Source organism: Aedes aegypti, chromosome 2 (genome assembly GCF_002204515.2).
Source record: "Aedes aegypti strain LVP_AGWG chromosome 2, AaegL5.0 Primary Assembly, whole genome shotgun sequence".
Classification (NCBI taxonomy): domain Eukaryota; kingdom Metazoa; phylum Arthropoda; class Insecta; order Diptera; family Culicidae; genus Aedes; species Aedes aegypti.
Window position 1 is genome coordinate 16,272,103 of NC_035108.1, and position 27,361 is coordinate 16,299,463.

Genomic DNA, 27,361 nt, shown 5'->3' on the forward strand with positions numbered 1-27,361 from the left:
GGCGGGGCTTTAAATGTCATCGCGAAAACTTATGCAGTTTGACACTTATGTACCCAACATGTTTCTGAGCGAGAACAAAGGGAACACCAGCGACATTCGTCCTCTATAGTTTTCTATCTCTATTAGAATAAAAGAGAGGCAGATAGAAAATAGTCATCAATGTATATATTTTATTAATTCGGTGACTAATTTTATTTCTGAGTGTGAGAGAATTGGGTCCTAAAATGTTTAATGAAATCTTGTTTTTATTCAATAACACGAAAGAGCATCTTACTGCAACTACTTTAGCAATTTTTCCCGCTCAAATAACGGCTATATCATGTTTAAACTTTAATTTAAAAATTGGGTCCATAAATGAACCTTGACACTTGAGATCATGTTTGACGTTCGCTTAGTCGACAAAAACACCACAGGGGTTTTAGTTTTAACACTGGGGTTGTTCCTATCTGACATTTTGAAAGGGACACGGAAAACAAAATACACCCAAAATTTGGGTTTGAGCCAAGGGGTGTGACAAAACCTAAAAAAATGTTTTTTGGACTCATACCAACGGAAAACATTAGAAAATTGAGTAAACATGTGTTATTGGCCTAAACTTAAGCGTTTGGCACTAAAATTGGGACAGGGCTTTAGGACTCTATTAGGCGAAATTTTGTCATCAATATTATTTTGCATTATTGAGACTCACCTGAGGATGAAAAAGGTAATAGAGTCCTAAAGCCCTGTCCCAATTTTAGTGCCAAACGCTTAAGTTTAGGCCAATAACACATGTTTACTCAATTTTCTAATGTTTTCCGTTGGTATGAGTCCAAAAAACATTTTTTTAGGTTTTGTCACACCCCTTGGCTCAAACCCAAATTTTGGGTGTATTTTGTTTTCCGTGTCCCTTTCAAAATGTCAGATAGGAACAACCCCAGTGTTAAAACTAAAACCCCTGTGGTGTTTTTGTCGACTAAGCGAACGTCAAACATGATCTCAAGTGTCAAGGTTCATTTATGGACCCAATTTTTAAATTAAAGTTTAAACATGATATAGCCGTTATTTGAGCGGGAAAAATTGCTAAAGTAGTTGCAGTAAGATGCTCTTTCGTGTTATTGAATAAAAACAAGATTTCATTAAACATTTTAGGACCCAATTGGATTAGTCTATTGTGGGTATCGCATTCCTAGCCCTCAATGTTGGTTACCAAAAAACCGAAGCCGGACGTTACCAATTTTTGACATGATGGTGTTAAAAATTTTGACATTTTCGGGTCGCCATATCTGAAAATTTTCATCATCGTAGCTAAATGGATTGTTCTGCAATCGTTATTTCTAATTTTTGTCGGCTAAAATAAAATTAATTACATATTGAAGGCAGCCAAAATACGCAGCAATGAAGGTAAGCTGGAATGGTTAACGAATATTGATGTAAAAGCTTTTTATTCATGATGAAAGAGAATGATTACAAACCGGATTGTTTTCGTTGGTCCCTACAGAAAATCGCAGAACAGAAGCTGCAGGCTTTCACTGTTGGAACGATGGGAAAGCGGCAGCTAAGCCGGAAGGAATTGGAGGAGCAGAAAAAGCGCGAGGACGAAGCTGCAGCCGCACACGTACGTGAATCAAGTAGACTCTCCACTCTAGTTTATGATTGCTTTTAAGTTTTCCCTCACTTTTGACTCTTGACTTGGTTGTTCCGTTCTGGGGCAATATTTATATGAGCCATGTCCTCTACTCATATGCCCTCAAAAAGCATAGAATAGCATCCCCTAATCGTACTTGACAATTTAAGGCGTTCAAAGAGTTTGTTGAAACCTTCCAAGAAGCTCCCTCCAAGATTGGAAAGGTTTGGGTGAAAGCCGGAACGTACGATGCTGGTTCGAGAAGTAAGTTTTGAGTGGGAATCGGTTGGGTTCGATTGCGGGAAAAAGTGTCTCACCTGGGATTGGTTGCTTTCAGAGGAAGATGTCCGGGACAAGGGCAAACTGTACAAGCCCTCGGCGAAGATGGAAGTTGAGCAGGAGAAGGCTAACGATTACATCAAGATGATGACCGCCGAAAGCAGGAAGGATCTGGCGTCGAACAAGAAGAAAGCCCAGGAGAAGAAAAAGAGCAATCTGGAGCTGTTCAAAGAGGAACTGCGGCAGATTCAGGAGGAGCGTGAGGAGAGACACAAGTACAAACACATCGCCAAATCGATGATGCCGTCGTCGCTCGATCCGGACCCGGTGTACAAGGAGTCGGAATCGGGTTCGTTTGACAATGGGGATCCCAACACTACCAATCTTTATCTGGGAAATTTGAATCCGAAGGTAAGTAAAGAGTTTGCAGAGGAGGATATGGAAATCTCTAAAATAGCAATCTTTAGTAGGGTAGGTGTACCAGTTATGGACATAGTGGTTCCCTATTTCGCCATACGTGATTACTTGAATATCTTCAAATTTTGAAATATTTTGTGTGTTGTAGTAGTAAGATTTTAGATATATCTTGATGTTAAAACATTCAAAAAGATTAAAAAAGTGAAAGTTATCGAAATTTCACTTATGGCCAAATAGGGAACCACTATGGCCATAACTGGTACACCTTCCCTATGTATCATTCCCCTGAATTTCAATCCTCAGAATACTCCAATACCCAATATAGAATGCCGGTGTCAATCGTGGATTGACTAAGTAAAAAAAACAAAATAGTTGATTTTTACACAAGTTTAACGAATTTTCCTTGAAGCAGCAACTAAAATGTTTCGAATGAAGAATTAAGATCATCTCTGGGACTTTTCTTCATTTGTAACTTCAATTAATTTAAAGAACTGCTACCATCAGTGATCCACTACTGGTGCAAGGGAAGCATTTTTTTTTTTTTTTTGCGAAAACTTAATTATTTATACGACTGGAAAATCGACTAAACTAGAGGCGATCTATCCATAAAAAATAGCGCATGTCGTTATTATAGAAAAATATACGTTTTATTCCATAGTCTACTACTGGTACATTACAACCAGTGTTGATAGACTCCCACTCAAAATCTCAATCAATACGCTCTCCCGTGAGAACAAACTCATCAGAGATCTGCTTCGCAAATCTCACGCTTGAGATTTTGATGCAAAATCAACTCAATCAACTCAAACCGTAAAAAATGATTCAGTCGCAAAACCCGGCAATAACTCGTGAAACCCGAATGTTGTTGTTTACGTTAGAAAGGATTAACATAATTTTACCAGACTTACAAGAAATTATTGCCGTGTGTGAGTAAACTGTGGAAATACGAGACAATGAGTTAAAAAGGTGAGCCAACTCATCCATGATTTTTTGACTGCTGAGTTGCATGATTGACAACTCACGCATGAAAAATCTCAAGCGTGAGTTGTGAGAAATTGAGTTTTTCACAACACTGATTACAACCATTGGAAGTGGCACCCTAAACAACACTCAGGCAAATGGACTATCGATAAACATAGGAACCCCGTATGAAAATTCGCCACAAGGAATCGGGTTAAAATTCATAAATTTGCCTTATGTAACCGAAGTTTGAAAACAAAAAACACTAACGCGGCAACCTGGAATCGAACCAAGAACCTTGCGATCGACAGGCCCGAGCGCACACCACGCGCCTATCGACGTCTTGATGTGAAGTGATACTAAAACGATACATAAAGCGTTCGTATTGCAATAATCGTTCCACCTTTCATAAGGCAAAATGTATGAAATTCGATAGTCCAGTTCGCTGCGTGAATATATATTTTTATAAATTATTTTCAATAAACAGCTAGGGTGAAGAATTTCTTATACCGCATTTGTAGCAGATCTCTTTTTAGAGATTTGTTCTCTAATTTAAAGCAAATCTAAAAAATCTATATTTAATTGAAGGGGTCAGTCTCTTATTTTTTCGACCGAAAAGGTTGGTCTCTAAAATCACTATTTCTCTCCTTCCTTGCAGTGAATCCTGGTTCATAATTATAGATGCTCCACAGAAACCTTTTATAGACTCTTACGCAATTATTCTTCAGGAATTCCTCTTCAATTTTCTTGAGAAAAAACGTTCTAATGATTTCTTCGGAGATTTTCTCTCTGAAATACTTTCAGGAGCTCCTACTGGCATCCCTTTAGAAATTCTTCTAGAGGCTTCCCTCCAACCCTTCTAGGAATTCGTTCAGAAATTCCTCTAAAGATTTTTTTAAGTAATAGTTTAAGATACATATCCAGTTTTTTTTTCAGGAGATCCAACGAAATTACCTACAGTAATTTCCACAGATTTCACCAAATAGATTTTTTCTTTGAAAAAATCTCACAGGATGTTTGCCAGGAGTTCTATTGATTATTACCTATTTCAATAAATATCTTACCAATTTGTGTAGAAAGACCACCATGACTTCCTTAGGAGTAAAAGAGTTCTTTCACGCTAACATTTTTTTTACTTATTTATTAGTAGTAGTTATTGCGACGTAGGGCATTGTCTTTAAAATTGCCACAAACTGATTTCAAATTGGAATTCATGATATAATTCTCGCGTAACAATTCAAAAGGGCCAATCCTCAGATCGTTGACTCTGAGAAAATTCGATTTGAATATTACTCACCACATTTTCAATTCCTATTTCTCAGTATTCAAATCGATCAATATGATTTCTTGCTAGTTGAGTGACGATTTACCATTACTACACGGTAATAATCGATATGTTTCTGAAAACTGACAAAAATGTGGAAAAAATTATGAGTTTAAATGCCTGGCCCATTTTCGATTTTCAACAAGGCATGGGTCTTTTTTATTGGATAACATTGAATTTTATTAGCGTGCTTGGCCCAAGGCTAGGCCTTTTCGGTTTTCAATGAATGGGCAAGAGAGAGTCATTGGCCTCTAACAGTTTGCGAAATTTTCCGATTGTACTCTTGATAGAGCGAGAACCGATCATTGGCCGTTTCAAGCAGTGGGCCAATGAATAATTTGGAAAAAAGAGGTTATTGGTTGTTTTGAAAATCTAGTTTATAAAGGTAAGTTTTATGATCATGTTGACAATGTTTGCATAGTTTGTGGGTGTTGGGAGATGCTATCGAATGGTATCAAAACCCGATTTGTTTACAATTTGATCATTGGCCCTTTAGAATTGTTACGCGAGAATTCACTTATCTAATACTACACTCAAAATAATCCAAACGTCATTGTTACGTGAAAACATACGTGGTTTTTTTCCATCGCACTTTTCACGTAGCTCTTACGTTAATCATAGGTAGCCCAGAATGAACGCATGAAATTTTGAACTTCGTCCATTCCACCGGCGTTACACGTAAGAGCTACGTGGATTTTCCGGTAGCCTTTACGGAGCGTTTCAATAGGACCTAGATGGTTTTGTATTAAATTAACTAAAATAAAAACCAACCTTATCTCTAAGAGGCTTTGGAAGAATGCTAATTCCCAATTGGAAAATGTAAACAAATCTAAAATATTGTGATATTTTTATATTCAATCTGAGCATTGTGAATCTTGTTTCCCAAATGTTGTGAGTTTGTTCTGTTTTGTTGCAGCCTTCGCGTGCTATAATTGATAGAGGTTATAAATCAGGTGTAAAATATGAAGTAATGCAGGGATTCTTCGGTATTCAAAGCATATTTACCTTAAAATCAATCTAACACAGGGTTTAAAGTTCAGCAGCTTCTGAAGTTCTGCAAAAATCAAGCGGGCGCCATCTTAGGATTTGCGCTCAACACCGAATGTACGTATAATATGCAGATGTCAAAATGAACTTAGGCACCTACGTGAATTTCACGTAAGTGCGATAGGTAACCTCAGCAACAATTACCGATTCACTATTTGATGGTTATGAATGGCTTTTTGATCTTTATGTTAGTCAGATGAAGTGGAGGCAAAATGAATTTGGAATGATCTACGTGATTTTTCACGTAGCAATGACGTTTGGATTTTTTTGAGTGTACTCTATTTGACCTAGTTCCTAAAGGTTCCGTACTACCTAGTTCATGTTGCTCCAATAACAGAAGAACATAATTTAATACTGATACGAGTAATGTTGAGGGATGCTAAAATCATTGTCCGAGGCTGTCGCATACGGATTATTTTCGAGAATAGATAATTTAGGGTTTAAACACAATCTGTGTTCAAAGAAACGTTGGAAAGAGCATCCAACTAATGTTTCGTGCAAATGTGAAACTGCAATATCTGGGAAGGCAATGGACTTATCGCACACAAGCAAGACGCATTTCATTCATGGCATCCATGGACGCATTACTGCATATAAAATCACAGTAGATAAATTGCGGCAGTTAGAGTGCTTTAAAAGTTTGGTTTTTGTTTGAGCGTCATAATGAATTGTAACTAAGTTAAGTTGCTTCAAACATAATATATTTTTCTACATTGCTGATTTATCTGAGCATCCCAACACAGATTAGAAGTGAATATCATGCCAAGATAAGAAGCTTGATCAACAAACTCAATATTTTCGTCACCCAAATATAAATCTGTTCTCAGTGTAACTTGGGATTTATTGATGAGAGAGATTTGGTTTGGTTGAATTTGGTAAAAGATTTCTCTGACCATTCAAAAAGTTTTTGAAGATCAGAATTTATTCTTCTTGATACCTCGTTTAAGCTCATATTTTTGTCGCAGCAGAGATAAATTTGCACATCATCTGCAAACAGCTGCACAGCGCAATATTCTAAAAGAGACGGTAAATCGTTTATAAATAATGAAACCAATAAAGGTTCATGAATAGACCCTTGTGGTACGCCAGATTAAATCTCTACGAAAGATGAACCTACCTAGAAATCCTTTATAAGAGAGATTCGCGGAAGCTGACACTTCTGTCAAAGTGTGAGCCAATCGAGCAGCGAGAGCTGTCAAAGTGTGAGCCAAAAGAACATGCATTATGTTTGTTTTGAACTTTTCTTGAGGAGTAATGTAATCCGCTTGAAATTATTTCGGTAAAAGTAATTTTGCATGATGCAAAAAAAATGAAATGTTTTACTTTTTTGAATTTTTGCCAATGCGATTTTTAGTTTTTGATTTTTTCGGCTGTTTATTAGTTTTGATATGTAGCTCAAAGATCTAAAACGAAACAAAATACACTTTATAGCAATGAGGAAGTCATGTCCGTGTTACAATATTATAGAGCGCTGCATATGACGAGCCTAACCTCACTTATTTGACAGCTGCTGGTCGTGTTGTTTACGTTTCGGACTTAATCGTTTTTTCCATCATTTTTTCATCTTCGCATTTCTATCACCAGCATGCTGATGGTGACGATTTTCCACGGTAGGAAGATAGAATAATACGATCCGTGGGTATCTGCAGTGGATTTGACCTCTCCTCGCAGCAAACTTTCACGAAATTAAGAATGATTCGAAAAAAGTACTAAGTCCAAACTGTAAACAACAGGACCAGTACCTGTCAAAATTGATGCGTGACGTCACAGTGCAGTGGAGTATTCTCGACGCCGAGCAAAATCAGAACTGCTGGTCTGTTGCCAAATCATTCCATTTTACTTCCGCTTATCTCTCTATAAAGGATCACTAAACCTACCATGTTGTGAAAGACAGCTTGATTACGATCACAAAGATATGATTTAATGAGAGAGATAGCATTGTTGGAGAAACGAAACTTCGAAGATAAGTTTATGATGATAGACGGTCAAAGGCCTTAGCAAAATCTATTAGTAGAAGTAAAGTGATTCATTTTTATAAATAGCTTGGTCGATGTCATCGTATACTTTCAAAAGTGCAGTAGTGGTACTGAACTGTTTTTTTTTTTTTTGCTAAAACCAGACCGATGTTGATCGAGGAAGTCCACATGATCTATATATTCACTGATCTGAATCTTCAAAAGTTTTTCAAAGACTTTCGAGATTGAACACAGTAAACTAATTGGCCTAAGATTCGTGATATCATCACTTTTGGATTTCTTCTTAATCGGAATAACCTTGACTTGCTTCCATAGAGTGGGATACTTGCCGATCAACATAATCCTGTTAAAATGGTGTTTAGGTTGACCCAAACGTAAAACTATTTTGATAAACTGAATGGGAATGTTATCTAGTCCTACAGTATTAAACTTAATATCGAATACAACATTCACGATTTCAAAATCGTTAATTTCACGGAAGACGAAACCATTTGAATTAGCTGGAAATGGATGATTAGGTTAACTATCAGAAGAGCAGTAACGGTTAATGTCGTCTGAAGAAGCATTACAGTCAATACCGGAACTATTATATTTGGAAACACAAAGCCTTTAAATGGGTACTCCACAATTTTTTGCTTGGCATATTAATATTCACTACACGTTTCTTATTCTCGTCTTGGCATTTCTAATCATGTTGGTAACTCTATCACGAATCTGCTTATATTGTAAATGATTGACGCTCGTTTTATCGCTAAGCTATATTTTTATAAACAATATTTCTTGAAATAATCGCTCGCTTTATGTCAAATGTGAACCACTGATTTTTTTTTTGGGTCTGGTAATTCTGAGAGGTATGTAAAAATCGTGCAACATGGACAATTTTTCAATGAGTAATTGCAAAAGATGATCGGGATCATCTTGTGAAAAGTATTCGTTCTAGTTTATAACATTGAAGAGCCATTTTTGTAAAGCATCGTAATTAGCGCAATCTCGGTAGGATGCATTGACATTTACATTAGGCAGCGTCCATTTATTACGTAACGCTAAAATTGGAATTTTTGGACTCTGTATTAAAATAAACTATGAAAAAGGTTGATTCATATTTCACAGTGAACTGATCGAAGTGTTGCATTAATGTATTTGAGCAATCTTCATCTGGGGGATTATAGCATACTGGCAACATAATTCGAGCTTTGCCACCCATGACTTCAAAACACATAAAATTAGTTATTTGTGCGTCATTACCTTCTATGGTAGATGCTTCTAATACACGGCATACTAAGTTTTTACGAACAGTCACACGGATTCCCCCACCTTGTCTGTTACGGTCTTTCCTATATATTTTCGTGGATTTTTTGGGGCTTTCGGGCATGCAAAAGCTTGATTTTATGACTGTTTGTGTGAATTTCATTTTTCATTTTGCAGCGTTTGGTGGGGCAATGAGAGCGCAAGTCAGTCCAAAGCCGGGGTAAGGGATAGGTAATGGCCGTAATAGTCTATGCGGACCACTTGAACACCATCGGAAAGGATAAGAAGGGTTGGGGTAGGGTATAGGGAATGGAGAAGACTTGACACAGTAATGCGATTAATGCTGCAAAATGTAAATGTGCTGAAAGCAATTTAATTTGAGTTTTGAAGTTTGATTTGACTTATTAAAATTCCAAATAGATCGGCCATTGTACAAGTAAGAAAGAATATGCTGATCGCTTTCTAGAAATTTTATAAACAACAAAATAACAACAATATGAGAGTGATGCTAAGGGCTGCTGATGGCACAATGCGACGCTTTAGGAGATTTTGATACTGAATGAACATTACTATACAGAGCGCAATTTAATCGATGGTGATAACTTTACAAACTTTATCTGTTTTTACACTGATTGACGATGCTGATTTACATAAAAATATTTTAAAAATAATTGATATTATTAGTTCATTTGTTTGTGTGATCTAAGTGTTAATAATGGAAAAATTTTACATACCCTTGATAATAATACTTCCCTGATCAGAAATATTATATTTTGAGCGCCCTTTTCGAAGCTATTCTATCCAGGTATCCATGTACTGCTTTCAATCCTGAAATTATTCTTATTGTGCATGCTCATGCATTATATTAGTGATGATCATAATCATGCAACAGATAAGAAGGAGAGAAAAAGAGAATATAGGAACAGTGATTAGTAATGAGTTAATTATGTAGTTTTGTTAGAATTATAAACAATTAAACAGCAGTAATGAATAACTTATAAAATTACTTTGCAGCATAGCTGAGCCTTTCGGAACGTAAGACCGATGTATAAAAATAATTTGTTTCGAAATTGTCCGCGTGGTCTTCTAGTGCCCCTATTAGATCAGAATCAGTCATAGACATACATATCGAATGCTCGCCATGACCCTATGACCAACATTTGTATATGTATAGACTTAGCTGATGTGGCTTTTCTAATAGGTAGTTCTTTCACTCATTGATTGTCTTCAAAACCTTGTCAAGTATAGAAAATTGATTTTATTTCATTTATTACTACATTAAAGCTACATTGTACTTATTAAGTATTAGGTATTATTTTATGTTTTTATCACTATTGATATTATCAAGGCCAGAATTCCCAGTGAGTGAAGAATTTTATAGTACTAGAACACCATAGAAGATCGCTTAACATTACCTAATCATGGAACGGCTTTTTGCTCTATTATTTTAGGTAGATGCTATTGATCTCCCTTTGCTCCTATCCGCAACCCGGTGCACGCGCCCTGTTGGTTTTCGAAAACCTCGTAGAAGATTACAAACCGTCAATGGCATTCCCTATTACTACCCCACATTGCACATTCAAGGGTCTGATTGTGCTCCTAACCCACCCTCAGTCTGTAATCTTCTCGCCAGTTTGAAATTATATTTTCCCGAAGTGAAAGTAATTTTGATGAGTGATAGCGTAGTGCAGCCCAACTGCATAGTACAGTAGTTTAACCAGAATCTTTAGGTCAGAAGATAAAATCTAAATTTTGTAATAAAAAGGTTGCCATTGCTTTGAAATTTACCCAACATCTAATCAAAACTACTAACAACAGCGATCAATTATCAAAATTCATCGCTCCCTGGAAAATATAATCCCAAGCCCAGGGATTTTATGACTGTTTGTGTGAATTGAAGAAAAAGATTTTTTTCCCTTGTGGGTTTCGCATAAGTGATTGAATACAAAAAAAATGTTAGAACAGGCTAGTACTACCGGAGGATACCTTACTTCACTAGATAGCAGATCATATCATCAATATCTGAATTAGTTTCTGAAGAAATGCCTGGAAAAAATCTTGAAACATGCGTATAGTTATACTTATCGTTATGTCACGAGTAATGTTTGTCAAAATTCAGTACAAAAAAAAAAAAAACAAAATGTCTGGCCAGATTTTCTAAAAAAATATAAAAACTTCTGCTTCCTGTATGGTCTCCATTTGATTATTGATGATTTTTATAATACTTAGTCGCTATCAGCCATGCTTATATAGTAAACTTTTAAGGCTATCAAACCTTTTCCGACTCGATGCCAGCCGATAATCATTTCAGTTTCATACTTTTTTTTCCACAGAAGCTTTTTGTCATTCGTGCTCAGCTCATGTGCGGTTACATCGCTAGTCTAGTCACTGAATGGTCTCAAAAATGGCCACTTAATGCTTAATATAATAATGCCAAGTGGCCTTATGGTCGGGGTTCTGCTAAACCGCACCAAGCGCCAATTTTTTCAAAAATGATTTATTTACTCTGGAGCAGGCCTGCCCAACCTTTTTGGCTCTTTTTCGACACAAATGGTTGATGCGTTCGCAAGAATAGACCGATATCAACAAAATCAGTCTCAAATGAAAGCTTGGTAGTATATCTGTCTAATCCATGCTGAAAATTTTAAATTCATATCAACCTCTTTGCTGCTATTCTTGCGAACGCATCAACCATTTATTTCGAAAAAGAGCCTAAAAGGTTGGGCAGGCCTGCACTAGAGGATTCCGATCATCATAACCTTTCCACATAAAAATATCGAATAATTCAAACAGTCCTTCGTTGGGTAAGTTCAAAATTTGTCTCTGGCAGGAAAACTAATATTCTATCCAACCAGAGCGAACCATGAAGCTAAGGTTGTCATTAGAGGTGATTTAGAATTCTGATTGAAAACAGCATTTGTTTTTTTTTTCCTAAAAAAATGCAAAGTGACCATTCTGGACAACTTACAGGAACAACACCAACGGATTTTAGCATATGATGTAAACAAACGGCTCTGTAAACTAAACTAACGTTTCGGAGGTGCTGATCTATTTTCATTGAAATCATGTTCAGCCACACCGCACTAAGTACCAGCCATTGAATAATCGTTTTTTTGTATGAAGAAATGATATAAGCATGCGCTAAACTCTCACCTTTGCTTTTTATATAATATGTTGATGGATCCATGCAGGGGCCGTAATGAAATAACAAGACATTTTAATTTGGGAGCACTTGGTGCGCTTTGGCTGTTCAGAAAATGACGTTTTCGTCATCAAGCCTCTATGATGAGAGTGCGAATAAGTTGTTTCGAGTTTTTTGTTCACAATTCAACGGAAATGATCGATAGGTAGCACGCCAAATCATCACTCGAAGGACACGAGTTCAAATCCCGATAAATATTTTTTACGTAGAGTCAGCAACAAATAGTCATAAAAAGTCAATCAATCATGTCTATTTTTGAACAATAGAGCAGTTACATGTACAGCGGAAATGATAAATTTCATGCCATTCTTGGTTTCCACTTCACACAAAGAATCGTGAACTTGTTCAGCTAAAGTGCGCTAAATGCGAGTAACTTGGTGCACTCTGGCAGGACAAATTCATGATTTATATCGTCACATTTCTTAACTACATCATTATTGTCTCTTTCAAATCTTTGAACACCTAAGGGCTTTGATTCAACATAATTTCTGTTAAAATAGATAATCCACCAAGAGAAAGAAAAATAGAATACGTTTAGGATAATTAGTTCAAATTCCAAATCATGAAACACGTTCAACCATACCGCACAGAAAACCATTTTCTTCAATTTTTGTTCAGCCAGAGTGAACTGAGTGGCCCTTAATTTGAAATCAAATCTAATTGCATGGAAAATATATGATGATTTTCTTCAATATTCTATCTTGAGTTACTTATTGGACCCTGTTAGTCATTTGTGAGCAGTAAAATTAAAAAAAAAGTCATTCGCGATCTACTCGCAGATGAGTGGACTTTAAAGTTAAATATCTCAAAATAATGGTCTTGGCATTTGGCGCGGTTTAGCAGAACCCCGACCTTATGTCAAACGACTTTATGCAATATAGGATTCCCCTTGAAACATTTTACCTGGAGCATTGGAAAGATAGAAGGATGCATCATTATATTGTGCTGATTTATTGTGGAAACTGATTTACTTTCCGAAACATATTCTGTTGCATCATACGCAAGAAACATTGTAAATTTATTGATTTTGGCCAAGTTATAAGCGAAAGAAACGATCGATGAAGAGAAATCGATCAAGTCAGATAAGCCATTATGAATGAACAGTATGAAATATAGCTCATTAGTTCGGAGACGTATGACTTATCTTGATTCAATTCCAGATACTCACATACTTTATATAAGTGTGATTAGCCAATTATTTTGAAGTCGGAAGTTAAAGAACATGGCCGAAACTGGTTCTGGTAACCTATGTTAACCAGCTCGATTTTTAGGGCGATAATAATGTTTATGCTCAGTTCTGATATTTTTGATACATAATATGGATTGAAAGCTTCCATTTGTCGTATGTGCCGCACATGTAGTGCTTTCAATATATTTTTAAAACATATTTTCTATTATGCTGGCCAAAACCGGTGATATACAGTTCATGAGGAAAGGTGCATTCTGGGGAGTGGAATTCCGGGGAAAAGTATTATAGAATCGGAATTGATTACTGATTAATTTACAGATATCTGAGCAAGAGTTGATGGAACTGTTTGGTAAGTATGGACCATTGGCTAGTATCAAGATTATGTGGCCGCGTTCCGAGGAAGAACGTGCTCGGGGGAGGAACTGTGGCTTTGTGGCGTACATGAGCCGTCGCGATGCCGAGAGGGCGCTCAGGGCATTGAATGGCAAAGAAGTAATGAACTACCTGATGAAGCTGGGCTGGGGCAAATCGGTTCCTATAATGACCCACCCAATCTACATCCCACCAGCGTTGGTGGCCTACACTTTGCCTCCGCCTCCGTCGGGTCTTCCATTCAATGCACAGCCAAATCCGGCCGATATGGATAACATTCCCAAGATGACCTCCAAGATGTACATGGAAGAACCCGAGATGAAGCAAAAGATGGACGACGTGCTGTACAAAGCGGTGGTTAAGGTAGTTCTTCCGACGGAGCGACATCTGCTGATGTTGATCCATCGGATGGTAGAATTCGTGATCCGCGAGGGTCCCATGTTCGAGGCCCTGATTATGACCCGCGAAATCGATAATCCAATGTACAAATTCCTGTTCGAGAACGAAAGTCCGGCCCACATTTACTACCGGTGGAAGCTGTTTTCCCTGCTCCAAGGGGACACGGCTTCGGACTGGCGAACCAAAGAGTTCCGGATGTTCAAGGGTGGCTCGATTTGGAAACCGCCGCCGATCAACTTCTACACCCAAGGAATGCCGGACGAACTGCTGGCGGACGATGAAGATCTCGAGGCGAACAAGGGCAACCTTTCGGTGGCGTAAGTATTGTCAGTTGACCAAACAATTGTTTGGTCCAGATAGAAATAATAATCCTTTTCCTGTTACATTTCAAATATGCCAGAAAATCGTTTCTCAATCTTATCAGCTTTACATTCAGTTATCTAAGAGCATTTAAATGCAGCACAGTCCAATTGAAGATCAAGTTACTCAAGATTTCAAAAGCACTCTCAATCGAGAGAACGTTTTCGACAATTCTTGGAAGACTGTATTGATAGAAGTAAAAACTACCTTAAAAAAAAAAATTGAAAGACCTTAGCAATGATGGAATTGTTTATATCCCCATCAAGAAACTTCCAGTGAGTAACTTATTATTCTTTTGATGTATTTAACAATGTTTTCAGTTGGCATATTTCCTGACAAATGGAAAAATGTCAAGATTGTACAATAATCCTGCCGAAGATTTTAGCTATCGTCGAATCAGCTTACTATCCTCTTTCAGTACACTTTTTGAAAAGGTCATTTTGAATAGAATGATAGTCCACATCAATGAAGTTTCAATTTTTGTCAATGAACAATTTGGATGCAAATATGAAATTCTGATCTGCTACGACAAATGACATGTAATATGTTGTTAACAAAATGTTAATAAAGCTTCATTTTTACAAATTAGGATGATAGTGTTGCTTAACATCTAGATAAAAGAATAGAATGTAATGTTTGAAACGATAGAGGAATAAAACATCAATTTCCCTTTGCAGCCAACGCGATCGACTGGAAGATCTCATCCGGCATTTGAGCCCCGAGCGGTCGCGGATTGCCGATGCGATGATTTTCTGCATTGAGCATGCGGACGCGGCCGAGGAAATATGCGAATGCATCACCGAATCGTTGGCCAACAACGAAACGCTCGTCAAGAAGAAAATTGCCCGCATCTACCTGATATCGGACATTCTGCACAACTGCAGCGTCAAAGTGCAGAATGCGAGTTTCTTCCGCAAAGCGTAAGTTTGTGGAGAGAAATAATGTGAGGGTTTTGGAATTCATTTTTGGCTGATTCACAGATTGGAGAAAAATTTGATGGACATTTTTAAGAACTTGAACAGCTACCACATGCAGCTAGATAGTCGTCTCAAAGCAGAAGGGTTCAAAACCCGCGTGATGAACGTTTTCAAGGCTTGGGAGGAATGGGCCGTTTATCCGAAGGAGTTCCTCACCAAACTTCAACATACGTTCCTGGGAATTACAATTGTGAGTTTCTTATTTTCATGAACAGGATTAGAATAAAAAAATCATCTAATTTGCAGATCGAAAAGCAGGAGGAAGAACCGGAAGAGGAAATTGAGGACGAAGATTTGGATGGCGTTCCGCTGGACGGTGCCGCTCTATTGAAATCGGCCATGCTAAAAGGAATGACCGAACCTGATACCCGAACTCCCATTCTTAAGCAGGGAATCTACAGCGACGAGGAGGACATCGACGGTATGCCCATGGATGAGGACATTGACGGCATTCCCATGGAAGGCAATCAATCCGCCTCGGCTGCTGATATGGATTCGGATGGAGGGCTGGCCAAAGGCAAAGGAGGATTCATTCCTTCCAAGTGGGAAACGGTTGACGCATCACAGATCGAAGCTCAGGCCATCACAACCAGCAAGTGGGATACTCTCGACCCGGTGGCTCCGGAACCGCCGCAAATTTCTACAGGGGATAACTCAGACGACGAGCAGGGAGCTATGAAGGGGTTAGTAGACATGCAAATGATTTTGAATTATGAATAATGTATGAACATTTATTTCACAGTGACGACGAAGCACGACGTTTACGCCTTCGGGAGATTGAAGTCAAAATTGTCCAGTACCAGGATGAATTCGAGTCCGGTGCTCGGCAAGTTCGGGTCGGATGGACAGTCGCCGAAGAAATTTCACACTACAGGCGAAAATTGATCAAGAAAGCTGAGAAAGAACTTCGTCAGCAGCAGCTACAGCAACATCAACAGTCCCAACAGCAAAGCCTGGACGACACCGATGAAGACACGGATGATTACGAGCGGGTCGCCAACTCGAAAAAGATATCCAAGCGAAGTGCCAGTCCAGAAGTGTAAGTATAGCTACTGTCCCCATCCTGAACCCCTCTTTAAATCGAATCCATTTCCATTAGGTCTCGAAAGCATAAGAAGACTCGTCGATCGTCGTCCACGGAATACGTCCGAGAAGCTCCATCCAAATCCTCAAGGCGGTCCCGGTCGCCCATCTATACAACCAGTAGTCGCAGCAAACGAGAAGCCTCACCTTCGCCAGTGCGAAGCAGCAAAGTGGCATCGAGCAGACATCGTCTGTCCAGAAGCAGCTCAAGGTCTCCTTCCCGCAGACATCACTCTGAGCGTTCCCTGTCTCCAGCGACCCGTAGCAAGTATGACCTGCTGGAATCACCTGCCCGGGTTTCCAGCTCGTCGACCAAGTACGACAAATACGAGAGCGCCAGCAAGTACGATAAGTACGAGTCCGCCTCGTCTGCCTCCAAGTACGATGCTCGTCTCTATGACGATCGAACGAGCAGCAAATACGATAAGTACGAAAAATATGAGAGCTCATCTTCAAGCAAGCATGAGAGGGAACGTGAGCGTGAACGAGATCGAGAACGAGAGCGAGAGCGGGAGCGAGAACGCGAAAAGGAAAAAGAGAGGGAACGAGATTTGCGCGAACGCGAACGGGAACTGCGTGAGCGAGAGCGGGAACGCGAACTTCGAGACCGAGATAGGGAACGTGACCATCTGCGGGATCGGGATCGGGATCGGATGTATGCCGGCAGCAGCAGTGGCAGTAGCAAGTACGATATCGTAAGTTCAAAGTACGAGGACGACGGCCGAAGGTATCGGTAAGTGATTAGCTAGTGGATTTGTTGGGGAGGACGAATATTTAAAATTGCAATCTGATTCATCAACAGCTCTCCTTCCCCAAGTCGGACTACCGCCCGGGATAGTTATTCCCGGTATGCTAGCAGTGGAAGCAGCAGCGCCAGATCAGAGAAGCACAAGAAACATAAGTACTAACTCATTGTTAGCCAGCAAGAAGTAAGTTTGTATGTTATAATACTTGATTTTGTGAGACTATGTTAGTGTATGCATAGATTTAAATTTGGTTGTCCTGATATCGTGCAACAACACTCAACGATACATTTGGATTCCAATATGTTTGTCTCTAAAAGAACTAGTTGCTTGTTGCAACTTGTAGTCCAGATTACGCAAATTTTGAGCATTTTAAACTAAAATTGAACCACTTTTAAGATAGATTCCACGAAGCTCACTATTTGCATGCTTTCAATGTACGCAGCTCTGGAGAGGTACATTATGATTTGCAGAGATGAAATAAAGTGAATTCTAATATATGTTTGCAAATAAGATTGGTTGGCGACAACTTCCTGTTCTAAAACTGTTCGAAAGTGTTCCATTTAGGCCAGTGGTTTTGCTGGTCTTTCTGCAAGAAGTAACAATAGAGCTCCATCTTCGTTTACTGTTTCTTATAGATCCTCGTTATTTTTCATGGCTTCCACGAGGTTGGCGTTCTATATCTGGTTTTCTTCGGAATATTATTTTCAAATTTACCTCTAAAAAATTAATGCCATATCAGTCATATTCGCCCTAATTCTTGTTTACGGCGGATCTAATTTTCGATCGAATCCTATTCAAGTCTTGCTGGTGTAAACATGAATGCAAAACGGTTTTCGACCGAAAAAGCATTCGAACGTAAACAAAAATAAGGGCCTTCCTTAGCCGAGTAGTTAAAGTCCGCGGCTACAAAGCAAAGCCATGCTGAAGGTGTCTGGGTTCGATTCCCGGTCGGTCCAGGATCTTTTCGTAATGGAAATTTCCTTGACTTTCCTGGGCATAGAGTATCATCGTACCTGCCACACGATATACGAATACGAAAATGGCAACTTTGGCAAAGAAAGTTCTCAGTTAATAACTGTGGAAGTGCTCATAAGAACATTAAGCTGAGATGCAGGGTCTGTCCTAGTGAGGACGTTAATGCCAAGAAGAAGAAGAAGGAAAACACTGAAGAAGACTGCAACTAGAACTGCAAGTGGTAGTCGAAATACGCGTATCTGTCAAAGATAAGCATTTAGGAGCGGAATTAAAAGGTACACGGTACTCCATCTATTTTTAAGTTTCTCTATTTGAGATTCTGCTCAGATGATTCGAACATTCATTAAAGAGTTATAACAAGCTTGTCGATTTAATGTATGGCCACTAGTGTGGGACAACATTTAGATTCTCGCTGAACTTTTTGGATTGCATTTAGGTCCTATATCAACTGTGCAAAATTTCAGCTCCATCGGAGAAACTATATTTTAGCGCCAGCCGTTCAAAGTTTGTATGGGATTTACTATGGGAAAACTTACTTTTGCAAAGAAAAATCGTTTGTTTATATGATAGGATAGAGTCAACCTTAGAATTAATCATAGTTTCAATTTTAAAAGGTCACACAGACTTTGTAGACTTAATAACGAATTTATCAATCGTTCAACGTATTGTTCCATGTTCATCAGCATAGAAATTGTTTGCTGTGTTTACCCCCATCTAGAAGTTTTTCCTATGGCAATTGTTTCTGATAAAATATAACAGTTATAATTCTGAATTGGATTAGTGAGTTTTACACTTTTTGTGCTCTTCCGAAACAAGAAGCGAATGGCAAATAGGTTAAAACATTATCAAATATTTTAAATATATTCGTCAAGATATTTTGCAAAAATTCTCAAAAGAGGCGTTGCTATATTTACATTTACCGTGCAACCCCGCTAATTTGAACGGTACCTCATGCAGCAAGGCTGGTAGCGAGTCACTTTTTAGTGACTTGGTCACTTTTTTGAGGCCAGTCACTTTAAAGTCTCTTTTTTGAAGCCATTTCAACTAAAGTCACTTTTGTCGTCAAAAAGTCACTTTTTTCAACTATTTTGAGCTAATTTTCGGGAGAAAATTTTGAAGCGGCCTTCTTGATTTAGGCTAAGTTTTAAGTTAGCAGGGTGTCTACTACTTGAAAAAACCTGTAATTATCAGGGAATTTTATTCAACCTGGAAAAAACCTGGAATTATTATAGGATTTCGGCTATACGCAGGGAAAATACTTAGAACCAGTAATTATTATGGCAGAATGTGTCCTTTTTGTAACACTAAATTTCTTCAATCAAAAAAAATTTTGGCTGCGCCGCTGTTATAACTTGACTACTCAGTCAATTCATTTTAATTTATTTTTAATATTCCGAATAAAACTTGTTTAAATAAGGAAGTAGGACTTAGGATTGCTAAAATGGGAAAGGCAAGTACGATTTCCAGTTCTAGTTGGGTATCTTTCATTAGCATATGAAATAAATAATATTTGTAGGAAAAGATTAAAGCTTACAACAGGTACGAAAAATTGTATATTTTCAGGTAAGCAGATCTTTTTAAAGGCTTGGATACTATTTAAATGCATATTTCTAAAAAGTGTTTATTTTTAGTTAAGGTCTCTAAAGACATAATCAATATGGTATCTAAAGTCACTTTTTTGCCTTAACCCTCTCATTCCCATGGTAGCTCCAGACTTACTATGGTTCTCCAACTCGATATCGAGATACGAAATATCGAGTAAGGGAGAGTTAACTGTAGATTATGATTCTATACTTATCAGATTAATCTAAAAGTCAACTAATTTTTTGAATAGTAAAACTATTGGTAAGCAATCAGGACGGGGTTGGTGGTCTGATGGCTACCGCTTCTGCTTCATATGCAGAAGGTCATGGGTTCAATCCCAGGCCCGTCCCTTTCCTCGTACTTTGTAGTTGTATATCTCTCACTTGCTTCTATCTTCCATTCTAAATATATCACACTCAAACTATTCGTTCATAGCAAACGCTAGAACCAGAGACGGACAAGAAACCGTTTCCCTAACGCTTCCTACTTCCACGCGCACGCCTTTCTTACGCCTGATACATAGGCAGTCTGCTAACCACAAAAGCAAACCTCTCTGCCATGCCTTTCCCCCAATCCATACACTCCCGCATGAACTGACGTGGATGCAGTGGCATATACGGTCTACGCGGGAGTCAGTTCAATGCATCATAAATTCCTCCCCCTTCCCCTCATTGGTCTGCATTCTGACGTGGCAGGTGCCATTGTTGCCTAAAAATAGAAGATCACCAGCACTTATACACTGAGGATGCCTGTTAGTCCCAAGCAGTCATTCGGTTGGTTCCTTGTGTAAGTGCAGCTGATCTGGCGATACTGGAGTGCATCCACGGGCGGCCAATCAAGCTCAAGCTCAAGCTCAACTATTGGTAAGCAATCAGTTTACTATTGTGAAACATCCAACAAATTTTTGAACTGATTTTGCAAAAAAAAATGACCCTTTGAAATATTGTTTTTTTAATTACTTTTTATAAAAACGCTTTTTCATAAAGAAACTGTCGATTAAAGTCGTCGGAAATAGATGGTTAATCTGCTTGCAATGAATTCTGGTGCAACATTCTAGAAGCTCCAGACAAACCTTCAGATACTATTTCCTAACTATTTATCCAGAGATTCCTTCTGGAATACTTTCAAGAACTCCACCAGGAATGCCACCAGCAATTTTTCAATAGAAGCTTAGAGGAATTTCTTCTTAATTTGGTACTAAAAATTTTTAGAGCATTCCTACGCTACTACCTCCAGTAATTTGCACAGAGATTACTCTGAAAAAAAATCTCATTATTTCCTCCAGATTACAGATTCTTTCACAGATTTCTTCAATCGCTACTTTTAGGGTTATTCCCGCAGGCTCTACAGAAGTTTTTCCCAAAGGTTTAGTACAGAGTTCAGAAATCGACATTTTTACATGAAACCCTACAATAATTCCAACGCCTTTTTTTTTCATTTAATCCAGGCCTTTTTATAAGGATTCTCTCAAAAATTCATCCATAATTACTCTCCGGAATTGCTCAAAACTTACTTAAGGTATTACAGGTCGGACTCGATTATCCGGAGTATCGATTTTTTTCACTCCGGATAATCGAATCACTAAAAGAAATTTCTCCAGCATTTCTTCAAAATATTATTACTGCGGCTCAAACACTCCACTGATATTTTTTTCAAATACAGTTTCCAAACCTCCATAGATTCTTTAAAATTTCATTCAAGCTTCTACACTAGTTAATACTACAGCAATTATTACAGTTATTGCTCCGACCATTGATGGATAAATATGTTTTTATTATCATAGCGATTTATCAAGAAATATATTCATCAAGAATTCGAGAGATTTTTCAGTGATCCTCGTAGGTATTCATCATTATAACTCACACAAGTTTCATCAGAAATTACACTAGTTTTTTTTTAGAAATTCTTCGCGGATTTTTCAAATTTTTTCACAAAAAAATATGAAATTTTTTCTTGATATTTCCCTGAAGACAACCCGACCAGTGGATTACAATTAAGTTGTTAAGTTAATTAAGGTTAGTTGTCGCACTTTCTCTAACAAAATATGTTATAATTTTGGCGGGTTGTAGTTAAAATAACAAAAATTGAAACACAATTTCTTCCACACTATACAAAATTGAAACAAAATCTGTCATAATTTAAGCAAAAATATTACACATTATGTTTCAAATCAAATAGAAATATAACTTGTTTTGTTATATTCCATTACTGAATTATAACAAAATTTGTTATTTTCTTTCCTATCATTTTTTATAACAAATTGTGGATTAATTCAGTTTGAAATTAAAATAGCTTTTGTTATTATAAGAAATTTTCATTACGGCTGGTGCAAACGCGAAATGGCTGGTACAAGTGTATAACTTTACTAATCTAGCCGTATTTGTTTTATGTCGCGAGTTGATTAAAAGTGCAGAGTGAACTACGACTTAGGACCGTCGTGAGTTTGCAGATTTTTTTTTACGCTGTGCATGGAATTATTGATATCTCATTGAAAATTATGAATTACAAAGCTGAAATTGTATGTTTTGTTGTGAAGTGCGTGTTGGTAATCTACATCAAAGAAAAACGTAATATGCTAAACAGAATTTTATGCTCGTGCTTCGAATCGTCGACGCTTTTGTAATTTGAACGCTCGAACGTCGCTCATTGCCATGTAAAATCATCAAGATTCAAAAGTGAAACACTAATGTAAACCTGGAAGTAACTATTGAAAACTTCAAGTCGATTGGTCCCCCGAATACCTGATGTTTGTGATGCTAGATCGAACGCAGCCATTTTATTGCTTTGGATTCGGTGAGATCTTTCATATTTGTACTCTAATAAAAGGTTTGCTCGCTGATAAATAATCAGTGTTTTCAAGTCTCGTAATGACATGCAAAGGATTCTATAAACTCTGATTTTTTACATCAATTTTAATTCAGATGCTTGAGCAAATATAATCATGTCAAATATAATAATAATAATATCAACTGTTGCATATTTTTCTGAAGTCATCAACAAGCATGGTCAATGCTGACTCAGAGTCAATCAGTTGATTTAGTCATAACATATTATGACGGAGTACTAATCTGAATTCTATTACGATTTGTGAATAACTATGTGCTTTGCTTCAATACGGTTTGTAAAATAAAAAGGGGGTAAGTAATGGCGCTTTAACCTAGGCTTCCGAGCCAGGACATAAGGGAGAAATACCTGTGTCCCATCCCTGAAAGAAGTGCACCCAATGGAGTGTGCATTAACATTCTTAGCAACGCCACTCCCAACTGTAGTAGATAAAGGTTACAGAATTGATAACAAAAAATGATTACGAGACATGTCTGATAAATGTTTTGCGTGTCATGAAACGAAAAAAAAAATGAATTCGAGAACTTCGGTTGAGCTTGGCTTGAGAGAGCGAGAAGCTTGATTCGAAGTTGTTAGGTTCGGGTGGTTCGGTATTTAACATCGAACGGAAGGTAGGAAGGCGCCGCGATGATATGTTTGGGTTCGAGATTTCGGCCCGCCGAATAGAAAGCGCGCCTAAACTGCGTGATGTTCGGCTTCGTGATGGTCTCGATAGTAAACGATCTTACCGAAACCGATGTAGAGCGAGATCACACGAAAGGCAATAATAATGCGTAGGAAAGGAAGGGTCTTTCGAAGAGATGTCCCGCTGGAGAAACAACGAAGCGAACGACACGAGAAGGGCACGAAGCTAATTGCGATCGTAATTTAGCAGAGGGCCGTCGTCGCTGCGAGTATTGCATGTAATCATTCTATTGGCGAACGTTAGTGCGATTGGACGCATTTCTATTTTAAAATTTAGCCGTGGAAAAATTTAACGGTTTTGTGTTTTATTGGTGATGGCGATTTTAGGCAATTTTCTGCGAAAATCGCCAAGCGTTACGACACCAACGATTTAAACTTTTTCCCTGAAATGAGACGGTTGGTACGGTTGTCCCCGTTTCTTCCTTAAAACAATTCAAATACTTACGTCCATCATATTATTCATAAGTGGATAATCTGATAGCCGTGAACATTTGAGTTATCTTCAAACCCAAGTCTGCACAGTGGGCCTGGCCATTTTAATATTTGTATCATATCATCGATATGCTGCAAATATTAATGCTGACAAGAAAATACTAGAAGAAATTCCAGTATTTCCAGGATGCTCTTCAATATTGGCTGTGCAAGCGCTTAGAATAGAATAGAAAATAGCTTTTGTTATTATAACTGATTTTGTTTTAATTGTGTTATAATTTCCTCCATCAACTCAAAGTGCTTCTATCAAAAAAAAAAAATATTTGTAACAAATCTTGATATAATTTTGTTGTTATCCACTGGTCGGGAATCCAGGATGAGTAACTGAAAAAATTCTTTGAAGATTTCCTTGGCTTTTTTTATTTGGAGCAGGTCCTAGGGAAATCAATGAAAGAATCAATTGATAAATTTCCGGGGAACTTGGGACTTCCTTGAAAAATGTCTGAAACGATCTTTGGAGCAGTTCTTAATGGAATCATCGAAGTAATTTCTTCACCATGATAAAGAACCAACCAATATAATGATCTTTTGAGCTAAAACCATGACTTGCATTAAGAAAGTTGTAGAAAACCATCCGTATAAATGTAGGAGAGTATTTTAATGAAACAACGTCGTCTTTCTTAAGAAAAAAAAAACAGATTGAATTCATGAAGGTATATAAACGATTCTTAGAAGAATTACATAAAAAGTTCGTAAAAATCACAAAACAAACTCCTGAAGAGGTCTTCGGAGTAATAAGAAATTTACGGCAAAACGAAAAGTTACTTGTCGTTATTTCACGAGGAAGTCTTAGAATGTGAATACCTTCCATTAAACTTACTGATGGAAAATTTCTTCCTTATTCGGCGTTTAAAGGACGCGGTTTAAGCAGTATTTCAATTAAATTCGATCTTCTGTCATAATTTTTTATTTGAAATATTGATTAGTGCATAAAAATGTTGACCATATTAGGTAGAAGAGCTGGAATTTAAATGGAAACGTGAAATGACAAAAATTTCAATTTTACAAATGTTCCAAATTCTTATTAATATGTATATACAATATAAAATACTATGGTAATATAAAACTTACTTACTTACTTATGGGTCCTGGGCACCCATTCTGGTGCATAGGGCCGACGTGAAAGATTTCCATCCTGGGCGATTACCAGCTATCGCCTTGACCTGCGGCCAGGTCAAATTGCCGTCGACTTCTTTTATTTCTTTGTTGAGGCTGCGCCGCCATGATCCTCTGGGTCTGCCTCTGCTGCGATGTCCTGCTGGATTCCATTCCAGCGCTTGTTTGCAGATTTCGTTTCCGCCCCGACGTAGAGTGTGGCCGACCCACCCCCCCTTTCGTTGTCGAATTTCGGTTTGTATCGGTTGCTGGTGGCACCGACGATGGAGGTCAGCATTAGAAATCCAGTTGTGTGGCCACCATGCCCGAATTATATACCGCAGGCATCTGTTGATGAACACCTGCAGCCGTTGAGTGTTCTCCGCTGATACACACCACGTTTCACTGGCGTATAACAGCACAGATTTGACATTGGAATTGAATATTCGAATTTTGGTGCGTTGACTAATCTGACTGTTCTTCCAAATATTTCTTAAGCTCGCAAAAGCAGCCCTCGCCTTCTTGATCCGTGTACCTATGTCGATCTTGGTACCGCCGTCAGACGCCAGTTGGCTACCAAGATATTGGAAGTTTTCGACGTTCTCCACTGTTTGCCCGGCTACTGTGAAGCTGGAAGGGCCGGCCGTGTTTACATCCAACGATTTGGTCTTGTTGACATTGATGTTGAGACCTGCCGCTGAGGAGCGTTCGGCAAGATCGTCTAGCTTACTCTGCATATCAGAGCGCCGTTGAGCTAGTATAGCAATATCATCAGCCAAATCGAGATCATTTAAGTGCTCCATAGTAATAGGCTGCCACAGCAGCCCACGGTTTTGTTCACGGTCAATGGCGCCTATCAGGATCTCGTCAATTACGATGAGGAACAGTAGTGGTGATAGTATACATCCTTGCCTCACTCCAGCTACAACCCGGATGGGTTCAGACAAGACCCCGTTGTGCAATACTCTGCACGTAAAGGCCTCGTACTGCGCTTCGATGAGGCCGATGATTTTCTCAGGAACACCCTTGCGTCTCAGGGCACCCCACATATTTTCGTGATTGAGTCGGTCGAAAGCTTTTTCGTAGTCAATGAATACCATATACAGGGACTCTTGGAATTCATTGACTTGCTCCAAGATGATACGGAGCGTGACAATATGGTCCACACAGGATCGTCCGGCACGGAATCCCGCTTGCTGTCGACGGAGAGTCGCATCGATCTTCTCCTGGATCCGGTTTAGGATCACTTTGCATAGAACTTTGAGAACAATACATAGCAACATGATGCCCCGCCAATTATCGCATACAGTGAGGTCACCCTTTTTGGGTACCTTCACTAACACGCCTTGCATCCAGTCGGCCGGAAAAGTCGCGGTGTCCCAGATATTGCGGAATAGTTGATGCAACAGTTGTGCGGATATTGCGGGGTCTGCTTTGAGCATCTCGGCTGATATGCGATCGACCCCAGGGGCTTTGTTGGATTTCATACTTTGGATGGCTGTTTCTATCTCATGCAGTGATGGAGCTTCGGTGTTAACGCGACTAATACGCCGAACCCTAGGCGGATCATGCTGAGGTGTTGGTGGCCGGGTTGACACTTGGAAAAGTTGTTCGAAGTGCTCAAACCAGCGTTTTAGTTGGTCAGTGGGGTCGGTTAACAGTTGTCCAGTCGTGTCTTTCACGGGCATCGTCGTATTCATCTTTGCCCCGCTAAGGCGTCGTGAGATATCGTAGAGAAGACGAATGTCGCCGGTTGCTGCGGCTTTCTCACCTTCGTCAGCAAGGGAGTCCGCCCACGCTCGTTTGTCCCGCCTACATGAGCGCTTAACTTCCCTTTCTAGAGCCGAGTATCGTTGACGGGAAAGTGCCTTGGCTCCTCTGGTTTTCGCCCGCTCTATCGCGGCTTTGGCTTCTCTCCGCTCCTCTATCTTCCTCCAGGTTTCATCGGTAATCCACTGTTTTCTCCGAGTGCGTAGCTCACCCAGATTATTTTCGCTGGTAGTGATGAAGGCATTCTTGATGGCGGTCCATTGCTCTTCTACGCTGCCACCTTCCGAAATATTAGCAGCAAGAGTCTCCAGTTCTTCGACGAAGGACCTTTTCACTGTGGCATCTTCCAGTCGGCGTGTGTTAAATCGACGTCCGACTCTTTCCTCCTGTCGACGAATCCGCGCAATGCGCAGACGCACCTCGCCGATGAGGAGGTGATGGTCGGATGCGATGTCAGCGCTACGTTTATTCCGCACATCAAGAAGGCTCCGTTTCCACTTTCGGCTGATACAGATGTGGTCAATTTGATTTTCGGTAAAGCCGTCACGGGAGACCCACGTGACCTTGTGAACCGGACGATGGGGGAAGAGCGATCCCCCGATCACCATGTCGTTATTGCCACAAAACTCTGCCAACAGTTCTCCGTTTTCGCTCATTTCTCCGAGACCATGGCGTCCCATGACAGGCTCATAGCTCGAGTTGTCGGATCCGATCTTCGCATTGAAGTCGCCCATG

At 38.9% G+C, this 27,361-nt stretch overlaps 1 protein-coding gene across 1 annotated transcript; it reads left to right on the top strand.

Moving 5' to 3' along the window:
- Nucleotides 1–1,255: 1,255 nt before the first annotated feature.
- Nucleotides 1,256–17,694, top strand: LOC5575746 (U2 snRNP-associated SURP motif-containing protein). Its single transcript, XM_021840017.1, has 11 exons — nucleotides 1,256–1,380; nucleotides 1,478–1,594; nucleotides 1,774–1,867; nucleotides 1,941–2,293; nucleotides 13,564–14,333; nucleotides 15,054–15,296; nucleotides 15,357–15,543; nucleotides 15,600–16,036; nucleotides 16,096–16,392; nucleotides 16,453–17,169; nucleotides 17,239–17,694. The coding sequence occupies exons 1-11, from the start codon at nucleotides 1,375–1,377 to the stop codon at nucleotides 17,342–17,344; spliced, it is 3,327 nt and encodes a 1,108-aa protein (XP_021695709.1). The 5' UTR covers nucleotides 1,256–1,374; the 3' UTR covers nucleotides 17,345–17,694.
- The last annotated feature ends 9,667 nt before the right edge of the window (nucleotides 17,695–27,361 follow it).

What these genes read in the sequence shown, in the direction of transcription:
- LOC5575746 (XM_021840017.1), top strand. An exon ending in GTACGATGCTGGTTCGAGAA is followed by an intron (nt 1,868 to 1,940) that starts GTAAGTTTTGAG and finishes GGTTGCTTTCAG; the next exon opens with AGGAAGATGTCCGGGACAAG. An exon ending in GACGACGGCCGAAGGTATCG is followed by an intron (nt 17,170 to 17,238) that starts GTAAGTGATTAG and finishes ATTCATCAACAG; the next exon opens with CTCTCCTTCCCCAAGTCGGA.